Source organism: Mustela nivalis (assembly GCF_964662115.1).
Source record: "Mustela nivalis genome assembly, chromosome: X".
Lineage (NCBI taxonomy): Eukaryota > Metazoa > Chordata > Mammalia > Carnivora > Mustelidae > Mustela > Mustela nivalis.
Genome location: NC_139040.1, coordinates 57,152,600 through 57,167,016, shown reverse-complemented (window position 1 = coordinate 57,167,016; position 14,417 = coordinate 57,152,600). Strand labels below are relative to the sequence as shown.

General features: G+C 39.7%; 1 protein-coding gene across 1 annotated transcript in view; it reads right to left on the bottom strand.

The window, feature by feature from the left end:
- RPS6KA6 (ribosomal protein S6 kinase A6) overlaps window positions 1–13,530 on the bottom strand; it is a 187,555-nt gene extending 174,025 nt beyond the window's left edge. Inside the window, exon 1 of the mRNA XM_082715992.1 lies at window positions 12,960–13,530. Within this exon, the coding sequence (XP_082572118.1) occupies window positions 12,960–13,037 (78 nt within the window). The 5' untranslated portion in view covers window positions 13,038–13,530. The remainder of the gene's footprint in view (window positions 1–12,959) is intronic.
- Between the last annotated feature and the right edge of the window lie 887 nt (window positions 13,531–14,417).

The window sequence follows — 14,417 nt, the reverse complement described above, 5'->3', positions numbered from 1 at the left end:
GATCAACAAATCTAGAAAGACTTAAGACAATAAATTGTGAAATTCACAAATCATAATTTTAGACAAGAGGTCCTAAGGGCAGCTACGGGGAAGAGATTCCTGGTGTACAGAGAAAGGACCATCAGAATAACAGCATACCTGTCCAGAGAAACTTGGCAAGCCAGAAAGAGCAGGCAAGACATATTCAGGGCACTAAATGAGAAGAACATGCAGCCAAGAATACTTTATCCAGCAAGGTTGACATTCAGAATGGATGGAGAGATAAAGAGCTTCCAAGACCTGCAAGGTTCTGGCACTATTACTTGGTCCAAGCCAGCACTACAAGAAATAATAAGGGGGGGGGGCGTTCTATAAAAGAAGAAAGAACCCAAGAGTGACATAGAACAGAAATTTAAAGAGGCAATCTATAGAAATAAGACTTCACAGGCAAATAACACTTATCCATAAAACTTATCTTTCAATAATCACTCTCAATGTGAATGGCCCATATCCTCCCATAAAATACACAGGGTTGCATTTTGGATAAAATGACAAGACCTGTCCATATGCTGTCTACAAGAGACAGGTTTGGAACCTAAAGGTACAACCAGACTGAAAGTGAAGGGATGGAGAACCAACTTCCATACCAACGGGTCTCAAAAAACAAAGCTGGGGTAGCAATTCTCCTATCAGATAAATTAGATTTTAAGCTAAAGATTATAGCCAGAGATACAGAAGGAAACTACATCATTCATAAAACATCTATCCACTAAAAAGATCTAACAATTGTAAATACTTATGCCCCCAATATGGGAACGACCAACTACATAAGCCAACTGTTAATCAAAATAGAGTCACATTGATATGAGTACATTAACTGAAGGGGATATTAACATGTTGCTCTCAGTAATACATCATCCAAGCATAAAGTCAATAAAGAAACAAAAGCATTGAATGACACATTGGACCAGATGGACCTCAGAGATATATACAGAACATTCCACCCTAAAACAATAGAATACTCATTCTTCTCAAGTGCACATGGAACTTTCTCCAGAATAGGCCACATACTGGGTCACAAATCAGGGCTCAACCAACACCAAAAGACTGAGATGATTCCCTGCATATTCTCAGACCACAATGCTTTAAAACTGGAAATCAGCCACAAGAAAAACTATGGAAGAAATTCAAATAATTGGAAGCTAAAGACCATCCTATGCAAGAATGTTTGGGTCAAAAGGAAACCAAAGAAGAACTTAAACTTAAATGAGAATGAAGACACACTGGTACAAAACCTCTGGAATACGGCAAAGGCAGGGGGAAATACATAGCCATCCAAGCCGCACCCAAAAAAAACTGAAAAATCACAAAAACACCAGCACTCTTTACACCTTAAAAAACTGGAAAATCAACAACAAATTAAGCCGACCTCACACACAAGAAGGGAAATTATCAAGATTAGAGCAGATATCAGTGAGTTACAAACTAGAGATACAGTAGAATACATCAACGAAACTAGAAGCTTGGTTCTTTGAAAGAATCAATAAGATCAATCAACCACTGGGCAAACAAATCCAAAAGAAAAGAGAGAGGATGCAAATTAATAACATTATGAATGAAAGGGGAGAGATCATGACTAACACCATGGAAATAGAAACAATCATCAGAAATAATTATCAACAGCTATACACTAATACGTTAAGCACCCTAGAAGAAATAGATACATTCCTGGAAACCTATAAACTTCCAAGACTGAAACAGAAGAAACTGACAACCTGAATAGACCAATATCTAGTAACGAGATTGAAGCAGTGACCAAAAATACCCCCAAAAACAAGAGTCCAGGACCTTCCCCAAATTCCTTGGGGAATTCTACCAAAAATTCAAAGAAGAAATAATACCTATTCTCCTAAAGCTGTTTCAAAAGATCGAAACAGAAGGAAAACTTCCAGACTCTTTCTATGAAGCCAGCATTATCCTGATCCCCAAACCAGGCAAAGACCCGACCAAAAAGGAGAATTTCAGACCAATATCCCAGATGAATACAGATGCCAAGATTCTCAACAACATCCTAGCTAATAGGATCCAACAGTACATTAAAAAGATTATCGACCATGACCAGGTGGGATTTATCCATGGGATGCAAGGGTGGTTCAGCATTCACAAATCAATCAATGTGATAGAACGAGCCAGTAAGAGAAGAGAGAAAAACCACATGGTCCTCTCAATTGATGCAGATAAAGCATTTGACAAGATATAACATTGTTCCTGATTAAAACACTTCAAAGTGTAGGGGTAGAGGGAACATTCCTCAACTTCATAAAATCTATCTATGGAAAACCCACATCAAATATCATTCTCAATGGGGAAAAGCTGAGAGCCATTCCATTGAGATCAGGAACACGACAAGGATGCTCACTCTCACCACTGTTGTTCAACATAATACTAGAAGTCCTAGCAACAGCAATCAGACAACAAAAATAAGTAAAAAGTATTGAAATTGGCAAAGAAGAAGTCAAACTCTCTCTCTTTGCAGATGTTATGATACTTTATATGGAAAACCCAAAAGACCCCACCCCCAAACTACTAGAACTCATACAGCAATTCAGTACTATGGCAGGATACAAAATCAGTGCACGGAAATCAGTAGCTTTCTTATACACTAACAATGAAAATATAGAAAGGGAAATTAGAGAATCCATTCCATTTACTATAGCACCAAGAACCATAAGATACCTGGGAATAAACCTAACCAAAGAGGTAAAGGATCTGTACTCAAGGAACCAGAGAACACTCATGAAAGAAATTGAAGACAACACAAAAAGATGGAAGAGCATTCCATGTTCATGGATCAGAAGAATAAACATTGTTAAAATGTCTGTACTGCCCAGAGCAATCTATTTTTTCAATGCCATCCTGACCAAATTCCACCAGCATTTTTCAAGGTGATGGAGCAAAGAATCCTAAAATTTGTATGGAATCAGAAGAGATCCCAAATTGCTAAGGAAATGTTGAAAAAGAAAAACAAAACCGGGGGCATCACGTTGCCTGATTTCAAGCTTTACTACAAAGCTGTGATCACCAAGACAGCATGGTACTAACACAAAAACAGACACTTAGACCAGTGAAAGAGAGTAGTGATCCCAGATATGGACCCTCAGCTCTATGGTCAAATAATCTTCGACAAAGCAGAAAAAAATGCACAGTGGAAAAAAGTCTCTTCAATAAACTGTGCTTGGAAAATCGGACAGCTATGTGTAAAAGAATGAAACTCGACCACTCTCTTACACCATAAACAAAGATAAACTCAAAATGGATAAAAGACCTCAACATGAGACAGGAATCTACCAAAATCCTAAAGAAGAACATAGGCAGTAACCTCTTTGACATCGGCCACAGCAACTTCTTTCAAGACATTTCTCAAAAGGCAAAGGAAACAAAAGCGAAAATAAATTTTGGGGACTTCATCAAGATAAAAAGCTTCTGGGTTGCCTGGGTGGCTCAGTGGGTTAAGCCTCTGCCTTCAGCTCAGGTCACAATCTCAGGGTCCTGGGATCAAGCCCTCCCTTGGGCTCTCTGTTCAGCAGGCAGCCTGCTTCCCCACCCCCTTGTCTGCCTCTCTGCCTACTTGTGATCTCTGTCTGTTAAATAATTAAATAAAATCTTTAAAAAAATAAAATAAAAAGCTTCTGCACAGCAAAGGAAATAGTCAACAAAACAAGGAGGCAACCCACAGAATGGTAGAAGTTGTTCACAAATGACATTACAGACAAAGGGCTAATATCCAAGATCTATAAAGAACTCCTCAAACTCAATACTCAAAAAACAGATAATCACATCAAAAAATGGGCCGAAGACATGGACAGACACTTCTCCAAAGAAGACATACAAATGGCTAACAGACACATGAAAAAATGGTCATCATCATTAGTCATCAGGGAGATTCAAATCAAAACCACATTGAGATACCACTTTACCCCCCCAGTTAGAATGGCCAAAATCAACAAGGCAGTAAACAAGTGCTGGACAGGATGTGGAGAAAGGGGAACCCTCTTACACTATTGGTGGGAATGCAAGTTGGTGCAGCCACTTTGGAGAACAGTGTGGACATTCCTTAAGAAATTAAAAATAAAACTACCCTATGACCCTGCAATTGCACTACTGGATATTTACCCCCAAAGATACAGATTGTAAAAGAAGGGCCATATGTACCCCAATGTTCATAGCAGCAATGGCCACAATCACCAAACTGTGGAAAGAGCCACGATGCCCTTCTTTGGACAAATGGACAAAGAAGATATGGTCCATATATACTATGGAGTATTATGCCTCCATCAGAGAGGATGAATAACCAACTTTTGTATCAACATGGACGGGACTGGCGGAGATTATGCTGAGTGAAATGAGTCAAGCAGAGAGTCAATTATCATATGGTTTAACTTACTTGTAGAGCATTAAGGAATAACATGGAGGACATTAGGAGAAAGAAAAAGTAAATTGGGGAAAATCGGAGGGGGAGATGAAGCATGAGAGACTTTGGACTCTGAGAAACAAACAGGGTTTTAGAGGGGAGGTGGGTGCCAGATGGTTGAGCCTGGTGGTAGGTATTATGGAGAGCATGTGCTGCATGGAGCACTAAGTGTGGTGCATAAACAACAAATCTTGGAACACTGAAAAAAATAAAATTAAATTTTAAAAAAGAGAGAGAAAACTTCCCTAAATTGGGAAAGGAAATAGATATCCAGATCCAGGAGACACAGAGAACGCCCAGCAAAATCAACAAGAACAAGCCAACACCAAGACATAGTGTAATTAAATTTGCAAAATTCGATAAAGACAAAATTCTAAAAGCAGCAAAACAAAAGCAGTGTCTATAATACAAAGGAAGACCCATAAGCCTAGTTGCAGGTCTCACAAAAGAAACTTGGGAAGCCAGAAGATAGTGGCATGCTATATTCAAAGTGCTGAATTGGAAGAATCTACAACCAAGAATACTCTATCCAGCAAGGCTCTAATTCACAATAGGAGAGATAAAGGTTTCCCAGACAAACAAAACCAAAAGGATTTCATAGCCACTAAACCAGCCTTAAAGAATTATTAAAACAGATGAAAAAAACAAGACACATCTATATGCTGCCTACAAAAAAATCATTATAGATCTAAGGATACCAGCAGACTGAAAATAAGAAGATGGAAAAATATGTATTACGCAAATGGATGTCAAAAGAAAGCTGGAGTAATAATACTTCTACCTGACAAACTAGATTTTAAAGCAAAGACTATAACTAAAGATGAAGAAAGGCACTATATCATAATAAAGGGGACTATCCAACCAAAAGAACTAACAATTAAAAATATTTATGCCCCAAACATGGGAGTAACTCAAATATATAAAATAATTAGTAGCAACCACTTAAAGGAACTCATTGATAATAATAATATATTAGTAGAAGACTTTAACATTCTACTTACATCAATAAACAAATCATCTAAGCAGAAAATCAACAGGGAAACAATGGCTTTAAAAGACACACTAGACTAGATGTACTTAACAGATATATCCAGAACATTTCATCCTAAAACAGCAGAATATACATTCTCTTCAAGTGTACATGGGACATTCTACAGACTAGATCACATATTGTCACAAAACAGGCCTCAAAAAAAAAATGTTTGAGATAATACCATGCATGTTCTCTGACCACAACACTATGATCCTGGAAGTCAAACACAAGAAAATATCTGGAAAGGCAACGAATACACGGAAGTAAAAAAAATATGCTACTAAAGAATGAACGGATGAATCAGAAAATCAAAAAACAATGACAAAAACAAGAACAACAATACATGGAAACAAACGAAAATGAAAATGCAATGTTCAAAAACCTTCGGAATGCAGGAAAAACAGCCGTAAGAGGGAAGCATATAGCAATACAGGCCTACAACAAAAAAGAAGAAAAATCTCAAGTAGACAACCTAACCTTACACAGGAATGAGCTAGAAAAAGAAAAATGAATGAAGCCCAAAGCAAGCAGAAGGAGGGAAATAAAAATTAGAGCAGAAATAAATGATATAGCAACTAAGAAAACAATAAAACAGATCAAAGAAATCAGGAGCTAGTTCTTTTTAAAAATTAGTAATATTGATAAATGTCTAGCCAAACTTTATAAAAAAGAACAGAGAAAGGAACCAAATAAATAAAATTACAATTGACAGAAGAGAAATAATAAGAAACACCACAGACAGACAAAAAATTACAAGGGAATATTATGAAGCATTATATGCCAAAATTGGACAATGTGGAAGAAATGGTTAACTTCAAAGAGACATATAAACTACCAAAACTGAAGCAGAAAGAAATAGAAAACATTAACAGACCAATAACCAGCATAAAAATTGAATCAGTCATCAAAAATCTCCCAGCAAAAAGAAATCCAGGACTCAATGGCTTCACAGGAATATTCTATCAAATGCTAAAAGAATCAATACCTATTCTTCTCAAGCTATCCCAAAAAATAGAAATGGATGGAAAACTACCAAATTCATTCTATGAGACTGGCATTATCCTAATTTCTAAACCAAAGACTCCACTAAAAACTCCAGGCCAATATTCTTGATGAAAATGATTGCAAAATTCTCAATAAAATACTAGCAAATTGAAATAAATAGTACACTAAAAGAATTATTCACCACAATCAAGTGGGATTTATTCCTGGACTGCAAGGATCATTCAATACTCATAAATTAATCAATGTGAGACACCACATTAATAAAAGAAATAATAAGAACCATATGATCCTTTCAATAGTACAGGAAAAGCATTTGACAAAATACTACATACATTCATGATAAAAAACCTCAAAAAAGTCAGAGTAGAGGGAACATAACATAATAAAGGTCATATATGAACAACTGAGAGCTCTTCCTCTATGGTCAGGAACAAGACAGGGATGTCTACTCTTACCACTGTTATTTAACATGTTACTAAAAGTCCTAGCCACAGCAATCAGACAACAAAAAGAAATAAAAAAGCATCCCACTTGGCAAAGAAGAATTCAAAATTTAACTACTTGCAGATGACATCATACTCTATACAGAAAACCTGAAAGACTCCAACAAAAAAATTGCTAGAATGCATACAGGACTTCAGTGAAGTCACGGGAAACAAAACCAATATACAGCAAATTGTTGCATTTCTATACACCAGTAATGAAGCACCAGAAAGAGAAATCAAGAAATCAACCCCACTCACAATTGCACCAAAAACCATAAGATGGCCAGGAGTAAACCTAACAAAAGAAGCAAAAGACCTGTACTCTGAAAACTATGAAACAGTGATGAAAGAAACCGAAGAGGACATAAAGAAATGGAAAAACATTCCATGCTCATGGGTTGGAAGAACAAACACTGTTAAAATGTCTATACTAGGCAAAGGAATCTACACATTGAATATAATCTTTATTGAAATACCAACATTTTTCAAAAAGGGAGAATAAACAATCCTAAAATTTGTATGGAACCCCAAAAGACCCCGAATAGCCAAAGCAATCTTGAAAAAGGAAAGCAAAGCTGGAGGCATCACAATTTCAGACTTCAAGTCATATGACAAAACTGTAGGGATCAAGACAGTATGGTACTGGCACAAAACCAGACACAGATCAATGGGACAAAATAGAAAACCCCGAACTGAACCCACAACTACAAAGTCAACTAATCTTTGACAAAGCAGGGAAGAATATCTAATGGTCAAAAAGACTGTCTCTTCAACAAATGGGGTTGCAAAAACTGGGCAACATGCAGAAGAATGAAACTGTACCACTTACTTCCACCACATACAAAAATAAATTCAAAATGGATTAAAGACCTAATTGTGAGGCAGGCAACCTCTCAAATCCTAGAGGAGAACACAGGCAGTCATCTCTTTGACATCAGCTGTAGTAACTTCTTACTTAAATAAGTCTACTGGGGCAAGGGAAACAAAAGAAAAAAAAACAATTGGGATGTCATCAAAATAAAAAGCTCCTACACAGTGAAGGAAATAAGCAACAAAAGTAAAAGGCAACCTAGGGAATGGGAGAAGATATCTGCAAATGGTGTACCTGATAAAGGGTTAGTATCTAAAATATATAAAGTACTTATAGGGGCGCCTGGGTGGCTCAGTGGGTTAAGTCTCTGCCTTTGGCTCAGGTCATGGACTCAGGATCCTGGAATCGAGCCCCATATCAGGCTCTCTGCTCTGCAGGGATCCTGTTTCCCCCTCTCTCTCTGCCTGCCTCTCCGCCTACTTGTGATCTCTCTCTCTGTGTAAAATAAATAAATAAACTCTTTAAAAAATAAAAAAGAACTTGAGGGTGCCTGGGTGGCTCAGTGGATTAAGCCTCTGCCTTCAGCTCAGTTCATGATCTCAGGGTCCTGGGATAGAGCCCCTGCATTGGGCTCTCTGCTCAGCAGGAAGCCTGCTTCCCCCCTCTCTCTGCCTGCCTCTCTGCCTTCTTGTGATTTCTCTGTCAAATAAATAAATAAAAATATTTTTTAAAAAGAACTTATAAACCTAAATACCAAAAAAACAAATAATCCAGTTAAAAAATGAGCAGAAAACACGAAGAGCCTTTTTTTTTTTATAAATAGACATTTTTGCAAAGACGACATAGAGATGGCCAACAGACACCCTGAAAAGATGCTCAACATCACTGATCATCAGGGAAATACAAATCAAAAACCACAATGAGCAATGACCTCACACCACTCAGAATGGCTAAAATTAACAACACAGGAAACAACAGATGTTGGTGAGGCTGCATAGAAAGGGGAGCCCTCTCACACTGGTGGTGGGAATGCAAAGTGGTGCAGCCAGTCTGGAAAACAGTATGGAGGCTCCTCAAAAACTTAAAAATAGAACTACCCTACGATTCAGCAATTACACTACTAGGTATTTACACAAAGGATACAAAAATAGTAATTCAAAGCGATACATGAACCTTGATGTTTAATAGCTGCATTATCTACAGGAGCCAAATTATGGAAACACAAGTATCCACTGAATAATGAATGGATAATATATATATATACATATATATGTAGATATATTATAATATATTCTCAGGTACAAAATATTACAAAATATTAAACATTATAAAAATATTTATCAGCCAAAAAAATTTTATCAGCTATAAAAAGAATTTGGAAGGACAAGGATAGAGTCAAGAGTATTATGCTAAGTGAAATCAGTCAGATACCATATGATTTCACTCATATGTGGAATTTAAGAAACAAACAAATATGGGGGTAAAAAGGAGAGGAAAACCAAGAAACAGAATCTTAACTATTAAGAATAAACTGATAAACTGTTTGAAAATAAACCGGAGGGATAATGGGTGGAGCAATAGGTTAAATAGCTGATGGGGATTAAGGAAGGCACTTGGCATGAGAGCAGGGTGTTGGCACGTAAGTGCTGAATCACTAAATTCTATACCTGAAACTAATATTACACGGAATGTTAAGTAATTGGAATTTAAGCAAAAATTTGGGAGAAAAATGAACAAATAAGAGTACCAATTACAATATAATTTGATGGGCTTTAACATGCAATTTGAAAACTACAATCAATTCCTCCTTCAGGAAGCAAGTACTCTCTCACCAAAAAGCAATGAACCAACCAACCAAATGTATATGGTAAGGCACAGAGCAGTAACTCATAAGAAGTTTATTTTACTACATCAGGCTGTTGTTTATAATAACCCTTACCCAGGAATGCCCAATACCCAGTAACATCTCAAGTAACACCTCTTACCTCAGCCTGACAAAATCCAGTCAAGAGCTAAAATCGTTTCTTCCTGTGGAGCGATGCTCTTTGAAGGCCCTATTCCTAGTATACCTAATCGAGATAGTTCCTGCAAGAGCTCTTACAGCCAAAGCCTCTTGCTTATCTTATTTTCTGCCCCCAGGAACCTTCTTCCCAGTAGCCAAAAGAACTCATATTCCCCTTTTAAGGCCCATTTTCCACCTCTCACTGGAACCAAGCTAGTTCTTATTTCAAACCTCCAACACATTTCCCACAGGACAATTTTACAAACAGTGGTAAGGCTCTGCACCATTCTAACTCCCTATTGTGTCTTGGTCTAAAAATGTAACTCTCAGTAACTGTGAGAAAGCACATTCAGAGTCTCAAACAAATAACCCTCATACTTCTGAATGATACTTCAGAGGTTAACAATTGCCCATGAAACAAGACAAGTAAAAGACAGATACTTAAAAAGACTCCACAGTATTTAATAGTGCACGTAATCTTTAATTTTACCAGGATTCAACACACACAAAAACTGATGGAAATTACTTTCTTTGACATTAAAGTTAACACATTCTCACTCACATTTTCTTTAAGGATTCCAACACATTTTCAAAAAAGATATTCTACAATGAAAACATCCTTAGTCCTAAAATCTATCATGACTGGGGCTGCAAAGTTCATGCCAAAGTGTTAACATTTCCAAAGCCAATATCAACAAAGACATAATTAAAAGTCAGTTGGAGAAAGACAAATCTATGATTTCACTCACATATGGAATTTAAGAAACAAAACAAATGAACATAGGGGAAGGGAAAGTAAAATAAGACAAAATCACACAGGGAGACAAACCATAAGAGACTCTAAACTATGGGAAACAAACTGAGGGTTGCTGGAGGGGAGGCGGATAGGGGGATGGGGTAACTGGGTGATGGGCAATTAAAATGGAAGGCAGTTGACGTAAGGTACACTATTATATGCAATGATGAATCACTAAATTCTAACTATGAAATTAATAATACACCAAATGTTAATTGAGTTGGATTGAAATTAAAATTTTTTTTAAAAAAAGTAAGTCTGGGAGGGGGCGCCTGGGTGGCTCAGTTGGTTGAACGTCTGCCTCTTGGTTTGGGCTCAGGTCACGATCTCTGGGTCACGAGATAGCTCCCAGCCGCTCTGTGCTCAGCAGGAAATCTACTTGAGATTTGCTCGCTCTGCCCCATTGTGGCTTGTGCTCAAGTGTGCTCTCTCTCTCTCTCAAATAAACCTTTAAAAAAACTTTAAAAAGATAGTCTGAGCAGTAAAACTGTTTCCTTCTTATGAAAAGAAAACTTATAAACTAATAACAGAAAAAACCTCTCTTACATGTTAAACAGGTCTGTTCATATGTAGTACTTAGTTTTCACCTAGAATATTTTTAAGTAAGTCACTTGAAGCATCATAGTCAAATCTCCTTGATCATAACTGTTTCAGACGAAGGCAGCAGCAATATCATGTTCACCACATTAACTGTCACCATTTGTTTTACAAGATTTAAGAATTTCCATTTGAGTATTTTTCTGAATTGATGAGTTAGAGAGACACATTGTTAAATCTCTCTAATACCTAAAATATACTGCAAATAATAAAACACCCTATGTGGTAATTATGATTCAAAACATTTCTCCATTCAAATTTAACAAAAATAATAAAATAGGAAGCATGTAAAAGACTCTCCCTATCTCACCCCATCCTTATATACAAGCATGTAACTGTTTTTATATACCAGATACGTGAAACTATATGTCAACCAATTACATATGTGAATAAAATTCATCTCCCACCGAATGGTCTTGCTAGAAAATTCTTGCAAGTATGAAACATCCCTATATTCCAAGAAGAAATTTAACTTTCTTCACTTATCCTGTTCTTAAGAGATGTAGAATATTAAAATACATTTTGGAACTGCTTAGTTTTCTAGTAAAATATTTACTACAGTGGAGTGGATTCAACTTTAGACTCCTTCTGAATTTTTTCTATTACATTTCTTATTAAATGTTATCCTGGCATGGAATTTTAACCCCAATTTAGTTGAACACTGAAAAGAAAAAAGAATGTTTTTTTAAAGATGGAGCAAGTACTTGAACACAAATTAGCATCTTGAGAGGTGGAGGTCTGTGATTGCCAGTCCTACCTCAAAATGCCAGTTTGGCATTCAGACTTTTTATGAGGTCTACTGTGGCCTCTTAAGCTCTTAAACTGTCCATCCATTAAGTTATCAAAAAAAGGATCTGACTTTCCCAAAAGGCTAATTTTTAGAGTTTAAATGTTGCCCACTTCTAACAACAACAGCAATAACACTAAAAACAGAATACCTGTGCACATCTAAGTTTTCACTGCACAGCTGACCTAAGTCCAACCAGAACAACCTCAGAAGAGCGGGAAGAGAGGAGAACCAAAATATTCTGGTTGAACCTCAAAGTCTTCCAAAGATTCATCTTGTAAGGGTAGGGTTTACTGTGTTTTCTTTTACCGACCGACGGGGGCGGGCGGGAACACCAGTTGGGGAAAGAAGAACAGAAGGAAGAGGGTGGTAGAATTGAGGGGACCCCAGAACACCACCTTAATGTCAACAAAGAAACCTGGGCGCCAGTTAATCTCCACTGGGGTTGTTACAAAACCCACAACATGTCATGGAGAAACTAGAAAACTAAGCAAGGAGCACACATCCCTGTAAGCCAATGTCTCCAGAGTTACTGTCACTTAGGTGTGTTTTTGTTGCGCTAGGTTCCAAAAGCGCCCGGGTTCAACAGCTAGCTGGAGTCAGCCCTGTCCGCGAAAGTGGTCCAAGAGAGCAAACCTGGCGCAGCAGATAAAGGAATGTGCTGAGCACCGCGCAGCACCTGGCGCGTTCCCCTGTCTCACTTCAGGTCTCAGAGTGAAGGAACTTATATCACAGTTCCAGTGTGGCCCGAGAGGCAGGAGCTCCTTCTGAGACCGAGCCCGGGCCCAGGCGGCTCCGACTCCCCATGCCCCAGACCGCTGTCTCCCGAGCGAAAAGCACAGTTGGGGCAGCGCGTGCTTCGCCGCCCGGCAGCCTCCGGGGAGCTGGCCTGGGCTCCCCGCCCGTCAGCCCCACGACCCTCTCTGTCCAGCCTCCAGCCAGGGTCCTGAGGGAAGGAGGGGAGTGGCTCCAGCACTCGGCCACCGCACTAACCTCGCCGCTCCTCGCGCCGCCTCGGAAAACCTCCATTTCTTGATTCCAGAGCTCGTCCTGAGGCGAGAACGGTAGCATCGCCCCTTCAGGAGCACTTGAGCAGGAGCTGCCAGCCACTGGGGCAGCGGCGCATCCCGTTCTTGGAGCTGGCCAGCCGCCGCCACCACCCGCGGAACCCCCAGCCCCTCCTTCAGCAACAGCTGCCCTGGCTGCAGGATGCCCTCAGCGGCTGGGAGAGGAGGATCGCCGCCGCGGGCATCTGCTCCCCTTAGACGAGAAAACTATGCTGCCGCTCAGAGGGCTCCGCACGGCTGGTGCTCACACTGCCGCCCGCGCGACTGTGGTTCGATATTGCCTCCGTCCCCCACCCGGTCTCCGAGGGCTCCCTCCGCGTACCCAGCTCCGTCAAAATGGCGGCAGCGGCGGCGTTACCTGTGTAGCGCTGGGAACCCCCCTCCCTGCCCCGCGGCGGCAGCACTGGAGCGTCACCCGAACGTCAATGGAGATTCCCCAACCTGGGTTGAAGGGAGGGGGTGGGGAAGAGCGGGGTGAACACCGAGAACCGCGTGGTTGGGGATTGTGTGAGAAAGGAGAAGAACGCGCACGGCGAGGGGGCGGGAGAAGAGTAGTAAAAGGCACTGCTTGCTCTGCGGTAAACCTGCCCACTACACGGAGCATGCGCGTCGCCTTCACACATGCTCAGCGGGCCCTCTCAAGTCTGCGAAGCCGGCTTGCAGGCGAGAAGATTCCCAAAACGAATGTGGCAACTGGGAGACGCTCTATAGCGTTGGAGGACTCAGTGTCAGGGGAGGACTCCAGGAATATCGGCTTGCAGGGCTCACAAAAGCAGGTGTTCTATACACCGAGCCACACCCATTTGTGTATAGTGAAGAGTAGTGGGCCGGGGATTTCAGTCCAGTGTACTTGGGTTTCTAAAAGCTGGAAGCAGGAAGAAAATGCATTTAAAACAAACTAGTACACCTGAACTCCCTAACTCTTCCAACCCCATCCCTCTCAGCGTTTCCAAAGTACTGGTGACATGCAGTGTTTCTAGACTTCATAAATGTTTATTCTACATTCTTCTTAGCTTACAAACATGCATACATCTCTCTCATTTAAAAAAATCAAAAACCTTCCCTCAACTTAAGGATTTTAATAAATTTCTGTTTCTCAGTTCTTTCAGTTAACATTGTCCCTTGATGTCTATCTCAAATATTTTATTTATTTATTTATTTGACAGAGAGACACAGCGAGAGAGGGAACACAAGCAGGGGGAGTAGGAGAGAGATAATTGGGCTTCCTGCTGAGCAGGGAGCCGGTGTGGGGCTCGATCCCAGGATCCTGGGATCATGACCTGAGCTGAAGGCAGACGCTTAACAACTGAGCCACCCAAGCGCCCCATTCCCAAATATTTTTTAAATGTCTGCTTTATCCCCCCCCCACTGTCATTGCCTCAGT